The sequence below is a fragment of the Bombus pyrosoma genome, linkage group LG10, assembly GCF_014825855.1.
Source record: "Bombus pyrosoma isolate SC7728 linkage group LG10, ASM1482585v1, whole genome shotgun sequence".
In the NCBI taxonomy this organism is placed as follows: domain Eukaryota; kingdom Metazoa; phylum Arthropoda; class Insecta; order Hymenoptera; family Apidae; genus Bombus; species Bombus pyrosoma.
In genome coordinates this window covers 13,471,565-13,490,008 of record NC_057779.1, presented here as the reverse complement: position 1 = coordinate 13,490,008, position 18,444 = coordinate 13,471,565, and the positions used below count along the sequence as shown (strand labels likewise).

Here is an 18,444-nt window from a genome sequence, read left to right as displayed (position 1 = left end):
TTGTTGTTTTGTAAGTTGATATAATTATGAATATAATTTGATGAAATAATCTTGTGCAGGATATAATTGAATATAATTTTCTTTACACAATCTTTGTTAAAAATGGGAAGTGATATACATGGTAATTGTTATTTGATAACGAAAACGTTATTATCTAGCAGTAATGAATTCTTATGATTATGTCCCTTTCGTGATAATTTTTACGATCATCGACAGTTGCAAACTTTAACCACTGACCGATTTTACAATCCCACCCTAGTGTTTCCACCTATTGTACATCGTTATTCTATAGTTCTACATAATATTTTCATCTAAGATAGACTTCTTCGTTTCCTAACGTAATTAACTTATTAACGTAATTGTTTGCAACTGAACGAGCCTCGTGTCACAATTATTGGGTTGGCAACTAAGTGATTGCAGATCTTGCCATTAGGTGGTATTGACAAAATCCGCAATCACTTAGTTGCCAACCCAATATTAAGCTGTTGGAAATATCTTACAAATCCTTTTATCTGCAATTTTTTGACAATATTTTACAAAAATATCGCTATAAGAAACACGGAACCATTATTAAATACTAAAATTGAAATCTATTGCTACGAATAATCGTTACAAGAGTAATCATACAAGATTTCATAATATTCGATTAGATAATATTTATGATCAGTTTACAATTTGATATCCAAAGAACTGAGTCAGCAACAGATGTGAGGCAATCATTCTACTATTAAATTAGTCAAGATGAGCTCAAGCATTAGAACTTTATGAACAATTTTTTAATTTTGTGTAAAATCATATAGCATCAAGCTGATATTCTTATTTTCACTACACAAACGCGTTACATGGATTTTCACAAAATTTTCAGGAGCAAATATATATTATTTTGAACTTTCAACAACTAAAAGTTTCTTTCGATCTCTCAATTATTTGAATCTTCGTATAACAGTGGAAATAATTTAGTTCGAAATATACGAGATACGCTGTATCAGGATGAAGTAAAGAACGTTAAAACAGAAAAGATCGTGTTCTGTTATAAATAGCGACGACCATCTATCACTGAAGGGTAAATGTAAATTCCTGCTTTGTCGCTGTTAAATTGATAAACTAATTTCTCTACTTACAAAGGTTTCGGTGGGTCGCTAGCAAGTAATGTGCCATCGTTCCTTGCGTTATTTCCCCCTGCATCTTCAAGATCGTCGTCGCTGTCGCTTTCAACGGACAAAGCCTGTAAAGCGAAAGAAATAGTCTGAAAAAAAAGCAAGTTTTAATCGACGTTTTGAATCACAAATTACGCGATGCACTACGATACTAATCCAATAGGAAACTGAAACATTTGAAGAACCTTATAACGCTACAATGTTGATATGTACACTATCGTGCATAAGTATTTGAACACTTGGTGTAATCCGATCAAAACATTGATGTTTCCATTATACTTTCAATATCGTAATAGAAGAATGTTTCTCCACTGTTAATTCTTTACTTCTTGCCGTAACTGGGATCAAATGTTCTGCTAAATTGAAACTGAAACAAGGAATATACTTGTGTCAATCAAGTTCCATACTTGTCTCTAATAAATAGCTGACACTTCATGGAATCTGTAGAAACTTTTCAAGTTTAAACGTATGTTCCAATTATCGTAACATCTTCACATTGCATAGATACGTAGCCTTAAAGTCACTAAACATGGATGTTGCTTTTTTATTTATGCTTACTGATGTCAACTATTATTTTCATCGGTACCTATTAACCGAGTATACAGCTAACTGAGATAAGATCAGAGGTGAAAATTAGAAAATTAACACTTTGGCGCCAGCGCCGATATTCATGGTTTTCTCTGTTACGCCCGAATGCACGGTCTGCTTCGTGGGGCAACGCAGCGTCAGATTAGACTGTTCCACACGACCGCAATTTTTCAACTTTGACCTCAATTTATAGTAAAATTACAAAAGCTATACGATTGCTCGTGAGTTCAATGAATTCAGTGGACTTCAACTAATACATTGATATACAATAGTTTGGCAATATCAATTTGCATATATCTATAAATGCTAAGTAAAGCTGACGGGACCAGCTTTGGTCCTAATTTTGTACTCTTTTCGATTTTTCTCAAAATGTAGAGATCTGACACGAATTCTGACCATCGCACGCAATTCTGTGAATATTTTTCTATAAGAAACGATCATAGCGCGAATCAAAAAATTTTTCAATTCCGTACAGAAAAAAAAATGGTCATGCGTGTTCGTCGGAGAACGTTGGCGAGCGTGAGGAACATGCACGACAAAAATAGTGTTAGGTTACGTTAAATTTTTAAAATGAACTGACAAACGGCCAATATGTATGCTAGCTACTTCCAAAAATCACAAGTGTGTTATAATGTTGAGATAACATAATATAAACCTATTTTGTACTACCTATTTTGTGAAATACATGTATGAACCATCGCGATGCACGTTGCCCCACGGAACAAACTCGAGTGACCCATCGGTAGTGCACGCCGCCTCACAGGACAGACGCGTGTGACCCGCAGATGGTGCACGCCGGCGTCAACATGTTAAAGTGTATTTTATATATTTGCAATAATTTAGAAGGACCCTAATACTTACGCAGGATAGTGTATATCGTTGTAACACTTACTTGATCGAGTATACTGGAAGACTGTGGCATTTGTTTATTGTTTTGATCATTGCTGCTTGCGGGCTGACCGGAGTTGGATGTTGAAGACGCAGCCTTATGCTGCCTGTTCGGCCTTGGCGGGGCCTCTGGGCCCTGTGACACACCAAGCTCGTTGAGTTGAGCGGCCAGCATGTCCAAGTCCTACCACCCACACACACACACGCACAGCCCCGTTAGTCACTGTTCCGAGACACCTCCAAAAATTGTTTAAAAGCCGCCACCAACCAGCCAGACGAAGCAAATAACAATGGTACAAAAGATGCAAGCTACTCTTATGTGAAACTGTTACACTCTCTGTAGTACAGTGCAAATTGTTTGTCATAAATCGAATTGAATGATTTGAGATAACGATGAAATTCGTCGATAGATTACCAATTTTTTGATGATTGGTAGGAAACAATAATTCGGGTCCAAAGTTAGTCATTAATTATTATTCATATAATCTAGATCTGCTGATTCGTAATGTTATGTTTAATCCTAATTCGAAAGAGAATTAACTGAAACACGCTACTTTGCGAAAATTCCGATAAACGCTACATAAAGTAAATTGTACGTTGTGTACAAGGAATTTTTAATAAACGACTTCGCTGCATGTACGAAAGAAACTAGTTTGAATAATGACAATCACCATGTTTTTTTCTTAATAAAATTTTCCTTAACACTTTACTGACCGCTAGCGGTTCAACAGCATACGCACATCCGACTGGCATCTCAGACGCAGATTCTCCCTGGCGCCGGCTCTGTTTCTGTTTAGACTCTCCAATACCATTCTTTTCGTTCATCGCAAACGGTAAGTTTTTCAAATTGGTATAAAACTGTGGGAGCTTACAAAGCAACGCAACTGACGCAACTGAGCAAGGTACCTTAATACTAAATAACAAATTACTGCTCAAATAATGAGAAAGATCGTCGGCGACAAAAAGCCGATTGATTAATCGGCTATCAGTCAGTACGCGTCGGCGACGAAAAGCCGATTAATTGGCTATCGGTCGGTAAAGTGTTAACATTTAACGTATCGTGTATAGGTAATTGCATTTATAGATTACGATTGGCCATCCTGTATATGATACTATCTTTTATATCAAAATGATAGATTTAATTAACAGTAATGTAATGATCTCAAAGTACACATACATATTTATACTAATATTTCCTAATGATCTCGAATAATTACTGGACCATGGATTAATACATAATGCCTGTGATTATAGCGATACGCGTCATTGAGAACGATTATCGAATAGATACATTGGTGGATCATGAAAATGGATTGTTCCTTCTCCGATATTTTTAATGAAAACTAGAAATATGACCCTTATTTTTAATAAAAAGAAAAAAAACCAATATGTTATAAATGATACGTTAATACAATGATGGATAATCCTAATTCACATTCGAGCTATATTTTACACATTTTGTTGTGCACGCGTGAAACAAATTAAACTGTTTTAAATTAAACACAGTAGCGTGGATCAAAGGATACAAACACGCTAAAAAAATATAATTTGCATTGTAGTTACAGTACCTCGTGAACCGAATACGAATAGACGATAATTTGAGCAAAATATGATATCAGTAGAAAATCAATTACAAGAATACTTCGAAAAAAATTCTACACTTGCATCGAAAGCTGCACTATTTCAACCTTGTTCTATTTCTTTCCTTTTTTTAAATAAGTACGAAATCAATTAGAAATAGATAACGCTTTTTTCTAGTAAAATCCTCTTTAAAAGAAACACAGCTACAAACAACAATATGTATATTATTGGTCTTATTTGTTACAAATCTAAATTAAGGAAAATAGATAAGTAGATCGTTAACGTGTGGCAAAATTGTGTATAAATAATCGAAGTTCATGACCATACTTTACAGATAATTTTATCTGACTTCCCATTGATTATTTTCTTCAATGCTTAATTAACATGAGACGTTACCTATATGAGAAAACTTTCCAAAAGTGTTTATAAATCATACTAATTTATCTTACACTTTTATCGGTCTATTATGTTAAGAACGTACTTAAAGAACGCAAATGAAAAAATAATTAATGCAACGTATCTATCGCGAGGAATAAAAAACAACAAAATTGTGATAATTTGTTACTTCTTTCTCTAACAGCGTTCAATTATTATCAAACCATGATTAAGTTAAATTATAACATAAACCGAAAATGGCAATGATAATCTTGTCGGTTTCCCTGATAACTAACATTATAACAGTAGTATACTAAATGGTGACATTAAATAATTATTACGTTACTTCTGAATTTGTTTTTCTTCGCCGGAAAACAACACATATATATATATGAAAAAGAAAGAATGCCAACAGGGATAAGATAGTCTCAATCGTAATTGTTAGTTCTTGTTCCGATATGTGTCCATAATAATAACAAATTGTATATAGTTTTAATGCCGGTTTAATGAAATATCTCGTACGTTGATAAAAATGTTAAAGATGTATTTCTTAAAATACCAACAATTACAAACACAACCATGAATTGCACTTAATGCGTTTAAGCAGTGTGTAATCGATCTCCGTGAAAGCATACATTCAGGGAGCTTGTCTGAAGCATTCAAGAACGTTATATCGTCTAAGTAATGGGGACTAAGCACGATAGCGGTAAATAGTACACATTTGCTAAAGATAAAATTCAGAAGTGTTGTTGAAACTTCGTATGTATAAAAATAAACCAAGCAAATTATGTAGTAATACCAAGACTACGTCATAGCGCGTGTAACCTGTTTTATAGACTGCATGTATAAACAATTAAAAATGTTACGCGTAGAGATAAGAATACGTGTAACTGTATGTATAAATGTAAAAATGGGAATGTAAAGAGGAAAATAAGTGTACGTGTTCTTACCTCTGGCTTCCTTGGAGGCAGCTACGGTACGTGTGAACATGGAAAAAAAACAAAAACCGAATAATTTCAAATCTGCGTGTAAGAAGCGCGCGCATGTGTTTATGTGGATATATCTATGTGTGCGTTTATAGGCGTGTGACATGTGTGTGCACGTGTCGCGTTCATGAATGCAATTAAGTATACGCGCCCTAGGAAATAATTGTGCAATTATATTTGCGTGCACGCCAACGACTTAATAGCAAAATAGAAGGAAAGTCTACGTACTACTGATTAAAATATGTATCTGTTTATGAGTATGTAGCAAAAGAAAGATATAAAGATATATATTTGTATATACAATATAGTCTGATTTAGATGGAAACCAATTAAATATCTCAAATAATATGGAAGATGCGAAAGAGTATTTCAGGCAAAAGTTATAGATGGCCATGAAAGTTCTGGGGAAAATCACAATCGAATGTTCAGAGAAAAACCAATATCTTTTATTGCATATTGTCATACCATTCACGAGTATTTTCAAAACAATAACTATCCGTATCTTTTGCACAGACTGTTCCCAAGATATTAGTTTTTAAACGTTGTACGCTGTCGGCGTTAATATTACTCGACATTGTAAATCGCAAGGTTGCTCGTCCGGGCTTTGTACATTATCGCTTAAAAGTATACCGCCACTTGCTTACTTTCAATAAGCTGCAACAAGCTTTCGTCAAATTCCGATAAATTGATTCTTCGTAATCACTCTAGTTACGTACAATAGTACGTAATACTGGGTTGATAACTAAGTTATTGCGGATTTTGTCATTATCATCTAATAACAAAATCCGCAATCACTTAGTTGCCAACCCAATAATCTAATTAAGTTGATCAATGTCGATTCAAAAGTCGATATATAATAATAAAACTGGTGTTTGTAATTGTCAAACTTTGTAGAATCAATATTTCTTCACCTGATAAACTCTTTATCTCCAGATTCTTTGATTTTTTTAATTATGAGACAGATTACGAGGATATATAGAGTCCTGGTGTTAATACAACCAGTGTTTTTTAAACATCAGATGTATATATTAGTATATACAGTGAAATAAATCGTCGTTATATTTTTTAATACCCGATATAAATTTCAAACGATTCCATAAAAAGGTAGTAAGTGTTGTTTCTAATTATTAATTCATCGTTAATTTATACAGTTTGGTAAAATTCACGTACCGTTAGTACAAATCGACCAAAACGTCCAGATACTTGTGAACGATAGCGTAGTTTATGTCTTGCAAAGTATTGCATATAAGATGTGGATACTATCGAACAGGACGTGATTCTGCCGCGTAATAATAAAAGCTACCGCGCAATGAGTTGATTAGCATATAACTGTTTCCACATAACTGTTTATATTTACAACACATTTAACTATTTATTATTAGAGGTGGTATTAAGAGCATCGCAAACAGATTCGAGCCTTCCTGCAAAGTTTCAAGCATCTCGCAACTACTTTGGTAAAGAAAACGGAGAGAAAATTTTTGTAAACTCAAATCTAATAGTAAATAAGTACATAGTTCCAAATATAATCGAAACTTGACGAGTAGATTCAAAATACCTTTTCATAAATAATTTAACAAAAAGCTTGCGGTAACTTTTTACTTACATACAGAATTCAAATAAAATTCAAATATGAGCATATCTGTTGTATGTACCTAATTTCTAATCTCTCGAAGTTCAAGTATTACTTATACGAGATTTGACTTTTCCAAATATCATAACTAGAGTGCAGGTATTTATGTAAATTTATATTTTTATCATCGCAATTAAAAAAATGTTAACTTGAATAGAGACTTTCTTCACCTACTAGATATTATAACGTATTTCGGATATTAAGCATATATTTTTTACGTTATGTGTACACGTTCTGTAAATTTTTCATAAACACATAACATCCGCAGTCTAATAATAACACTTGCATGTACGTAAATTTATTCCTGAGCATACATGTACCTAATCTCGTTCCTACTTATCGTCTTACTGATTTGTTATCAATATGAAGAATCAATCGAATCAGAATTATCAATTTTGACTTATCGAAGTTAAATACACGAATATCTACCGGATTTTCGAAATTGGAACGATTATTTTCTCAGAAATGAAGCATTATTTTAAAAGATCTTATATTTTATTTCGGATTTATTATCACGTATGTGTTATTAATGTTATAATGATATTACATAATCGGCCACGTAGTACCTTTGAACGTTACCATCTCGAAAATATGCTTGAATACTGGTTTCCATTTGAAATATTAATCATGCTATTCTCAAGAATTTTCGAGTCTGATATTTTATAGCTGTTGTTTAGAACGTGCGTTCCTGTATCTTGCACATTCTACGAGATATTTAACAGTTTCCTTTTAAATTGGACAAACTGTATATACATACGTAACAAATGATACACAAAATACATTAAGTTGATGAAAGGCAGCAAGAAGGCAAAGTAGGATAAAAATAGCATGTGCTTTTCTACAATCTTTATAAATTGGAGTAGTTTGTAGACTATATCTATCTATATATAACATGTGTATGCTGAGTCATCTAACGTTAGAACTTGGCATTTCTTCATCAGTTTTAATGATACCAGAATATGTCCAAGGAAAAGATATTTGCTATAAAAGAAAAAATATTATGACAAACAAATTTTTGTCGCGTGATCATATTTTCCAATGTTTTAAAGTCGTCTGTATTTTTTTCTGATAAACAAAGCAATGTTTTTATTGTTGTAATATTGAAATAAAACAATTTTGAACAGATCAAGCAATCTTTCTGAAAAGTAATCTATTTTATGGAAACAATGTTTCCATGTTTAGAACGCAACAAATTTATTATCCAGTAAACAGACACAAAGCCACATGAAAATATTCAGACTTACATTTGCAACTTTTAACGCAATCAAAACATGTACGTCGGACAGAAGTATTTAAAACAATGTCACATCTACAGGAGGAAATGCAAGAGAAGTACCTAGATTCTAAATCATATCCGTAAAATTGGAAAACTCACCATTACATATCTACATTTGTTTACAGTAAATTTATTATAACCACAGATCCATAGCGAGTCACGAAAGTATTTTTGACTGCGTATAAACAATATTTACGATGAATCTCCGCATCAGATATAACGAGCGATAAACTCAATTGATGTTAATAATAGAAGATTTTGAATTTAACAAGTTTTTATAAAATAAGCATATAGATTCTTAACGATATGTATAGAATGTTAGATGTAATTACTTGATAAGCTTAAAGATATAGACGATTAAAATTACGTTCCTAATGATACACTGTAAGTATACAAGCAATGTTATCGAAACTGCATTGACAAAGTGAGATGGTTGCAGCGTTTATAAACCATGGTTGCGGTCAAGCTTTTTTTTTTGTATTTTTATTGCGATAAAATATCATCAATGATATCGAGGTATTAAGGACGTAAAATATCTTAGATGTTAAGGATCGTACTTTTATTCGATCGAAAATACTATGAAGAAACTACACCTAATTGAAATTATTAATTACAAAAAAATGTTGACACTGTACTGACAAAACTTTTCGCAAACCACTACCTAAATAACTGAATCATATATAGTCATACCGTTGTTGATTATAACTTTTGTTATTTGTGTTTTTCCTGTAACGTGATACATGATAAATGTCGAGTGATAATGATCGTACATAGAGGAAAATCCGAAAAATTTGTTTTCTCCATTTTTACGATATAGAAGCTAACGATACTGAAATTTTTACATTTATTGCTGGAATTTCTGGTAAATATAAGCATGCGCGTGTATCAAAAAGGAAAAAGATAAATAATTTTATTTTAGGAATATGCTAGTATCAGTGAATCAGCTGACGAACATTTCTCTTTATCTTACTCATAGTTCATATTTCTCATTTTCAAGACCCGGCCTTGTCCAGATAAGTGTCCCAGAAATTCAAGTATTCGAGGGGAAAAAAGGAATGTCAGTAAGATATCGATATTTAACACGAACATAAAACGCGAACACATCGATGATAACACAATATTTTTCCTTCGGTTGATAAATTGCGACTGAAACTAAAATTATTTAGTACTAGCATGCGTTCATATGTTTATAAAATAATTTTATTCTAATTTTTGTCCTTGCAGTACTATGTGGACATTGATACGTCATCTATGTCACGGAGAGGACAATTGTAACAGCACATTTTTGGTGAATATACATATACAGTATGAATGCGTGATTGAAATGTAAACATGATGTTTCCGTTGTTTCGATTCGTTGCTCTCAAAGTAAGAAACATTAAGCATAAGTGAAACACAGATAAAAGTTCGTTGAAACTTGCACAGTTTCCAATGTAATTCAATTTGAATCATACACGATGATTGTTGATATCGTTTTCCTTGGAGAAACCTCGGAAGTGATAGGAAATATATATGAATTTGGAAAATACGTTCACTGTGTTTAATCGAAAATCTCCTATTTAATCTCAGTCCCAAGAAACGATTCATTTGCGATTTTAAATAAAATACCGTATTAACTTACAATGCCGAATATAGCAAAATCTGTTGCAACTTGTGAAACGTCGTTGAACAAAAAAAAAGTTGAGAATACATTAAAATATTTCTGTTCTATAAGATATAAGTACAAGTGCGTGCGTGTGTGCGCGCGTGCGTGTTAACGTTGCGAATTGCCTGTGTACAGAAATTTCTAGCCCGAAATTCAATTGTTTATAACTTGCATATCAACGTTCATATTTGTTTCGGTTCCCAAAGGAGGACTGCCCCACATATGTATGTCACTTGTCGAAAGTTGCAAAGGTAAGCGTTTGGATACTTCCTTGTACCTGCCTATGTAGATTCTTTTCACTATGGATTATTACTAACATATATACATATACATGTATCAAACAAGAAACGCCAAAAATCTTGCGAATATTGGAAAATATTAATCGCGTGGAAAAATCGCTTTGCCGTGATATTCGTCTTTTTATAATGAATATCTTAGTAATTATAACGATCAGGGTAAAATATTTTTATGAACGTTCCGGAAATTACAACCGAGCGGCGGTTATACGCATGACGTACAAGTAAAATTGCTCAGAATGTCGACGTTGGCAACGCATTTGGAAATCATCGAAATCGGTGAGCTATGCCCTGATCGATATAATTATCAATACTTTTCCTAAATAAATACATTTTCTAAATAAATCTGACATAATCGGTCAAACGTTTAAAATACCAATGTTAAATAACTCAGTTTATTTATTATTTTGTTATTGACATAAAATAAGTGTCGGAGGAGAAGTTATAAGATACAAGAAAAGATAATTGCGAAAACAAAAAATTGAAAAGACTTACCATAGGCTTAAACACATGACTGTTTCTTTGCGATGCAGCTTGCCCACCAGAACCTCCACTACCAGCCCCGCCAATAAGAGGTTGATGATTGGATGGCGGTGTTGAAACTTTATGAGGTTGCCGTGGATCATCTCTGGGTGTTGGAGGTAATGGCCGAGATGGTGGTTGGGGGTCTGGAACTACTATACAGTGCAAAAGTAATTACGTAACATTTGAGAAAGTTTATTCGGTGTGATAATGGATAGAAATTTTACATAAAAACGTAGAAGATAATTAGCGGTATACTATCAAACGCACCGATTAATCTGTGTGGTATAGCAGGACGTGCAGGTGGCCCTGGTTCTGGTATATCTCTTTGAGTTCTGCTACTCGGTTTTTCTTTAGCAGCGGGTGGTTGTGGATTTACTTCTTGGGTTAGAGTCCTACCTTCCTGAATTTGTTGGAAATTTCTACGCAAAGTATCACCACCAGGTGCTTGAACAATGGATGACGCTTCACCAGCTAATGCCGGTTCGTCTTCTTCATTTTCACTACCGCTATATCGGTAATCGTCTCTTTCTGTGTGACAAATTACAGATAACGGGTTAGAGCGATCAAGCAAATTATCGTTGACGAATCGCTTCGACGTGTCTTTCATACCTTTCTCCTGTTTACGCTTTTTACAGCGGTCAATATGATCTTTAAGTTGTATCCTAACTTGTCTCTCGGTTGGTTGGTCCCGAATAAACGGATGCTTAAGGAGCTGCTCTGTATACGGCCGTTGATGATAATCTTTTACTAAAACCGTTTCAATAAAACCGTGGAATTTCTTCGCCCACTTTTTCGATTTGAGTCTTGGTGGTGGATTACGTGGGATCAGAAATAAAGCCTTTTGTGTGAATTAAGCATAATCAATAAAATTAAATTTCACCCTTTTTAAAACAGAGTAGTAATGTAGAAAAACGGTGAAGGATATTCACAGCCGTTACAAATACTCACTCGCATCGGATGAAGATCACAAAGCGGAGGTTGTGATTCAGCCATTTCTAAAGCGGTAATTCCCAATGACCAAAGATCGCTTCTGTTATCGTATGTAGCATCAGGATTTTCATCACAGGCTATTACTTCTGGAGCCATCCAATATGGCGTTCCAATAAATGTATTTCTTCTACCTATTGTCCGATCTAATTGTGCGCTAACGCCAAAATCAACTACGGCATAACGGGATAAACGATTACTTAATCATTCGAACGATTTAGCAACGAACGATTTAGCAACGAACGACGCTGTATAGAATTGAAATATCGTTCAAGTACTATATATTTTAGTTAAGATATAGATGGTCGAGGAACATACCAAGCTTAACCTCAGCATTATCGGTTAACAAAACATTTTGTCCTTTGATGTCCCTGTGTATAACCTTATTGCTGTGAAGATAACTAAGCCCTCTCAATATTTCCCGTGATATATAAGCAATCCATTCCTCCTTTAAACTCTGACCTTTAGTTGACTTGACAAGGTCTGTAACGGAGCCAGCTCCGCAGTACTCCATAACCAACCACAATTGATCATCCTTTCCAGGTGATGACTTCTTCACGAAGGCACCATAATACGTTGCTATATTTCTGTGATTCGAATACTGCAACACGCGACAGAAGGCAAATAATGTGATCTCGTCCTCTTTGAATCCGTTTTTCAAGGAAATATTCATGTTCTTTACGACACTGGTATACTCACCCTTTTCAATACATTTATTTCTAATTTGATTTCTTCCTCTTCGTCCTGAAACAGATAATAACAGAAATTAATTAGTCGTAAGACGTATATGCAATTAATTTTCATGATATCTGAGAACTATAGTTATCACATATCTTCGAGACGTCTTCTCGATACTTGATAGTTGATAGTTGACTCATTTTAAATAATTGTTTCGATATAAAAAAGCTGTTCAAATATAATATAAGATATAATATAAGAATACTTCTACTTATATTGTTATGCTCGACAATATTTATGTTAACATTTTAATGATCGCTAGCGGTTCAACAGCATATGCACGTCCGACCGGCAGCTCAGGCGTAGATTCTCCCTGGCGCCGGTTTCGGTTTAGACTCTCCAATACCATTCTTTTCGTTCATCGCGAACGGTAAGTTTTTCAAATTGGTATAAAGCTGTGGGATCTTACCAAGGTACCTTAATACTAAATAACAAATTACTGCTCAAATAATAAGAAAGATTATCGGCGACAAAAAGCCGATTAATAGGCTATCGGTCGGTAAGCGTCAGCGACAAAAAGCCGATTCAGCTATCGGTCGGTAAAGTGTTAAGAAAGCTACGAACGTTATAAACGAATTTCTTCTGACTAAAACGAAATCCTCTGAATTGTTTGTTGGAACATTGAAGGGTATCAAGATATTATGAGAAATACTTTTAAATTGAATACTAATGATTACTGTCAGGAAGATAAGTAAGTATAACAGCATAAATAAAAATAACATATTCATTTGTTGATTGAACATTTTACAAAGTACGCAGAATGCTGACCAAACAAGTATTCCATAAATAGATATAATGTAATTCTTCGCTTGCAAATACGGACGTCGTTTGAAAATACATACATGTATTACTTGTAATTATATTGTTTAATTGAGAAAAGTGTTTCTATCATTTAATGTTATTTCAATTCAATATTAAAAATATAATCAAATCGCGTCACAATTTTATCAGCAATTAAGTATAATGTGGGAAAAGGAGCCCTATAGTTTACAGGAAATTATTGAAATTAATTGTGACACTAAAGCAGTGGTCGCACATCGACAATCACGAAAGCCTACGTATATTGACCGAATTTTGTGTATTTCTAGCCCATCAAAGAAACTAAAAACGTATTCTGTAAGAAAATTAATTATACTTAGATATCAATACAATTATCATGAATGTATTCATGTACATATTAAAGGTTACAAACCATTATTTTTCTCAATGTTAAAAAAATAACATGATATTATTTATAATTACAATATCGACATAATATTATGTTACTTATTATTTTTATGATTTTATGTAGATACAACAGGTGTTCGTAATTTTCCTAATATATTGTCTTTTATTTATTTCGCTGCTTTATTTCTTAATAAAGGTAGAAGCGAATAAATTGCCTTACATATTTAAAATATGTGTCTTAGCGCATTAAAGAACTAGCAGAATGTTTATATCATCGTATCATTTCATTAAATGATTTGTTTGATTAATTAAAAGTTATTTAAAAACAGAGAGAAAAATTCAAATGTCACCACTGGACTGTAAATCTTTATGCAAATTTATATTTTTCAGAATATAATTGAAAAAGTAAAATCATTTTACCTGCACAGAGTTATCGAAAGCACTGTACTTTGGATATTTTATATATTTTTCGTATGATGCGCATTTTCTGCAGTTTTACGCTTTTAAATTTAAATGCATCAAAACTTGCAGTCTAGCTCTTTCGCCGTGCAGCGCTCAGAAACGAATTGCTCTCTGAGCAGCCGACGTGACAGTGGCAGCGCGGATCGCACTATGCTCGGAGAAAAATACTCTGGCTGAGCGTCTATAGGCGCTGTTCGCAGAGAAAGAGCTAGTCATAAGATATTAAGTTGTCCGAAATGTTTCTTTCGTTTTATAAGGAAATAATAGACCCACAATGTTTTTTGTTTTTTATTAGTTTATTGAATTATGCACGAACATAATAATAGAAATGGAACGAAATGGATCATACTTAATTCAATAAAATAATATAAAACAGAAATTGTTGTTCATCTATTATCACCTTATGAAACGAAAGAAACTTCTCGGACAACCTAATATTATTCGATGACTAAACTGTTAGTACGTAAATCCGAAGAAGACTGATGTGTCATATATAGTAAACGTTGTAAATATGATGTAAGCCGGAAGCCATACTAAGCAAACATTTAATAATCAATAAGATTAAGCATATATACTTACATAATTGTATTTATTTTTTAAATTTATCAATTAATTAATTTATTTAGATTTATTAAATTTATTAAGAAATTAATTGTAACTATCCTAAATAAAAAAACGTGTTAAATTATCTTTAATAAATATTACTTTATACTATCTAAAATATTTTTTATCAATCGTGGATACCATTTACTCAACAAATCATGATATTGATAGGATGTTAGAGTTTCTTTATACAAATACAATTCAATTAACACTTTATCTACAGTGCGTTTTGACAGAGCATTACAAGTTGTATTCGGTACGATATTCGCTTATCGCACGAATGATAACAATAAAATGTACTTCATGTATAACGCATTTAATGATCATGATATATATGGTAAGTTTTGAAAAATCTGTCAGTACACAAACCTACATCATAATTCTTAGATTGATATCTACAGTTACGGCCTTGACAGTTTTCTTTATAATCGTTGCGTACCATGTTTCTAGAATTAAACGACAAGAGTAATTAAAGAGTAATCCGGAATTAACGTCAAATTATAAAAATTGCAAAACTTTAAATAAATGCGGCACGGCCTCCTTTTACTCGATCACTCTGAAAGTTTCCCAGATATCATTTTCTCACCAAGCGTCGTATTTTTAGAAATTACGGTAAAAAAAGAAATGTTTTTGAAAGAAAATTTGATGAGCATACTTATGTGGTTGACTGCACGTACAACTTTTATGATACTACTATCTTTTATGATAAGCAAAAGTTTCAGAGAAAAACTTTTTTCGTGGTATTTCAAGGTTACCGAATTCTTCTTAATGAGGATAGATATTTTTATCATCGTGAAATGATAGTTAAAGTCAAGACGAATTGAACAATCTATATTATGAACTTCATGGTATTGTAATTAAACGAGAACATAATTTTTAAAGAATTGCTAAAAAAAGTTGTCTTATTTTATTATATTATTACCTTACTATTGCTAAAAAGAAAAATAGCCTTAAGACCTACCAGCATAATCATTCTGTATTATACCATAGCGCCCGAGTTTTACAAATTGTCTGGTAAGATATACCTCATCAATGATGCAATTTTTTGAAATACTTTCCCCCCGAGTCTAGAAACAGCAGACATCAGTTTAATACGATCATTTGAACCAGATACTTACAATTTAAAAAATAACTTTTAAAAACGAATTTCTTATAAAACAATGTTATTTTTCTAACGAAAATATAACTTTAATATCTTTCATTTTATTCTTAAATTAGTCTCTCCTGGTTTATATTTATTATATTCGTAACTTTAATAGTGGTTTTTTAACACACCTAGTCTTTCTTAACTTGAGAATTAACAATAATTATCAAAGCATATATATACACTACGGTAATCGTGTGTATAGCCTGATCTAAACACGAGACAATAAGACAATGTAACAAATCTAAACACGCCATCAATGCTCAAGTTACGTCAGTGTTGTTTATTGGAATAAATTTTTATTCAACCGATAACTTGTACTATCTCACTCGATCCCTTATTTTAACCGCGCGTTTCTTAATCATTTCCCCTTGTCTAATTAGGTTGTCTAATTAAAATTGAAATGGATATTCCTTGTCTTAAGATATTCAGACAGTTCGATAAACGGAGATCAAAGCTAGCCCTGGAGCTGAATTTCTCCAAAATATTTGAGAGATGCGTCTTGTTATTGTTTTACGAAGTTTTGTTCCAAACTGTTTTGCAATATTCGTGCATTCTTCTCCTCGGAAAATTTGTAAAGAATACATTTGTCGTGTATGCATTCTTGTGAACTATACACGTCGAAGAATTTAGTCACTGAGAGACTGTTAGTAGTTACCGATACACGTAGTTAACAGTGGAAAATTTTATAGCTAAATCTACGTACGGTGGCTGCCGAAAGTATTCGTACTCTTGTCCATATATTTTATAAACATAGTACGTGTTATGCAAAACATTTTGAAATTTCGTTAGCACTAAAATGACGCGCAACTATCATGGTTACATTAGCAAAATTCTAAGCAATTCTGAAAATGTATACAGAAAGTTGCAAAATATTTAGTGCATCAGATGGTAATGACAAAATCCGCAATAACTTAGTTGCCAACCCAATATTTTACACAAATCAAAAAGCTACTTAAACAGGCAATTATTCGCAATATTAGTAAATCGCAATATTCAACGACGCTTATCTTCATCGATCATCTTGAACGCTTTATATACTTAAAGTCACTATTCATATCGTGCATTAATTTTTTACTAACCATGAGTTTACGGTAGGTATCTTGCAACTTGTATATATATTTTCAAATTGGCTTCAAATTTTACCAATATAATCATAAGAGTCGCGTATTTTATTATAACGCTAATGAAACATTAAAATGTTTCTTCTATAAGACACGGTGTAAAAGTTTTGTGTAACCACTATACGTACTCGAGCAATTATTTATGCTTATTCGGATACAGTAATCTCTACAATTTTGTACACATTCTGAAAGAACATTGTTTCTATGTGAACAACATAGGAAATATCATTAGTCATTCTTTTTCATTTTTAATATAATTATTGTTATCATAGCAATAAAATCGTTACAATTGTAATATTTATTATTATTATTATTATTATTGTAACATTTTGAATGCACACCGAGGTATATAGTCAAAGAGGAGGTCAAAATAGAGCAAATAAATGAAGAAAGTGGAGGCAGACCTCCAAAATTCCAGGAGAAAATGAAGACGACCACGAAGAATGAAATACCGAAAGAATGTAGAGGAGAGATAAACAGTCAGGAACAGGGAGAAACGAAATGGAGGGAAAAATGCAGGAATTCTACGTGCAAGAAGAAGCTGATCAATGGGCGAAGCAAAGAACGAGCGGTGGTATTAACGTCATAGAAGAGTGAATAAGGAAATACGGAAAGAAAAAGATAGGGGAAAGGAGGAAGAAAATAGAGAAATCAAGATTGTTGAAACAATACAACAAGTGAAAAACAAAGGTAGAGCAAAATAGCGAGAAGAGAAGGGAAAAGTCACAAAGCTGAAAACAATAACGAGATTTTAGACGTGGAAATGAATGGGAAAGAAGCAGATACTGGGTGGAAGTGAATCGGAAAATGTGTAGATTATGCGAGGAGAAAGAAGAATCATAGCAACATATATGGAGGGAATGTAAAAAGTCTGAAGCGATGAATATAACGGAAGAAGGAATTATGGCGGAAGAAAGCGAAGGAATGAAATGGGTGCTGGAAATCGGGAAGTAAAGGAAAGTAAAAGAAAAACAAACGATCCGAGAAGAAAAGTAAAAGTATAGAAGGTCAAAGTTTGGTCATGTTAGAAAAACGTTAACTAGTTTCTTATTTAGTGTTTTATATTATTTGTGGCCAATTTGGATTCAGAAAAGGAAGAGGAGTAACCGACGCAGTGTTCGTGATAAGTCACATCATTGACAAGCAGCTGAGTAGAGAAAGAGGGAAGTTGTTTGCCTGTTTTGCGGACTTAAGAGCGGCGTTTGACAGACTAAACAGAGAGAAACTGGAAGAGAAAATGAAAAAGATGGGGGTTAGTAAAAACCTAACAAG

The 18,444-nt window shown here is 33.1% G+C and overlaps 1 protein-coding gene across 15 annotated transcripts in view; it reads right to left on the bottom strand.

Annotated features, from left to right (window-relative positions):
- Positions 1–18,444, bottom strand: part of LOC122572066 (serine/threonine-protein kinase mig-15) — an 87,227-nt gene that overhangs the window by 22,426 nt on the left and 46,357 nt on the right. For 11 of the 15 annotated variants that reach the window (XM_043736616.1, XM_043736610.1, XM_043736612.1 and 8 more), the window contains exons 4-12: positions 12,634–12,678; positions 12,253–12,535; positions 11,896–12,107; positions 11,557–11,785; positions 11,215–11,475; positions 10,918–11,099; positions 5,540–5,560; positions 2,638–2,817; positions 1,122–1,225 (exon numbers count right to left, since the gene is read on the bottom strand). In XM_043736616.1, coding sequence (XP_043592551.1) covers positions 1,122–1,225; positions 2,638–2,817; positions 5,540–5,560; positions 10,918–11,099; positions 11,215–11,475; positions 11,557–11,785; positions 11,896–12,107; positions 12,253–12,535; positions 12,634–12,678 — 1,517 coding nt within the window. The remainder of the gene's footprint in view (positions 1–1,121; positions 1,226–2,637; positions 2,818–5,539; positions 5,561–10,917; positions 11,100–11,214; positions 11,476–11,556; positions 11,786–11,895; positions 12,108–12,252; positions 12,536–12,633; positions 12,679–18,444) is intronic. The other 4 variants (XM_043736611.1, XM_043736617.1, XM_043736614.1 and 1 more) reach the window with 4 other exon arrangements.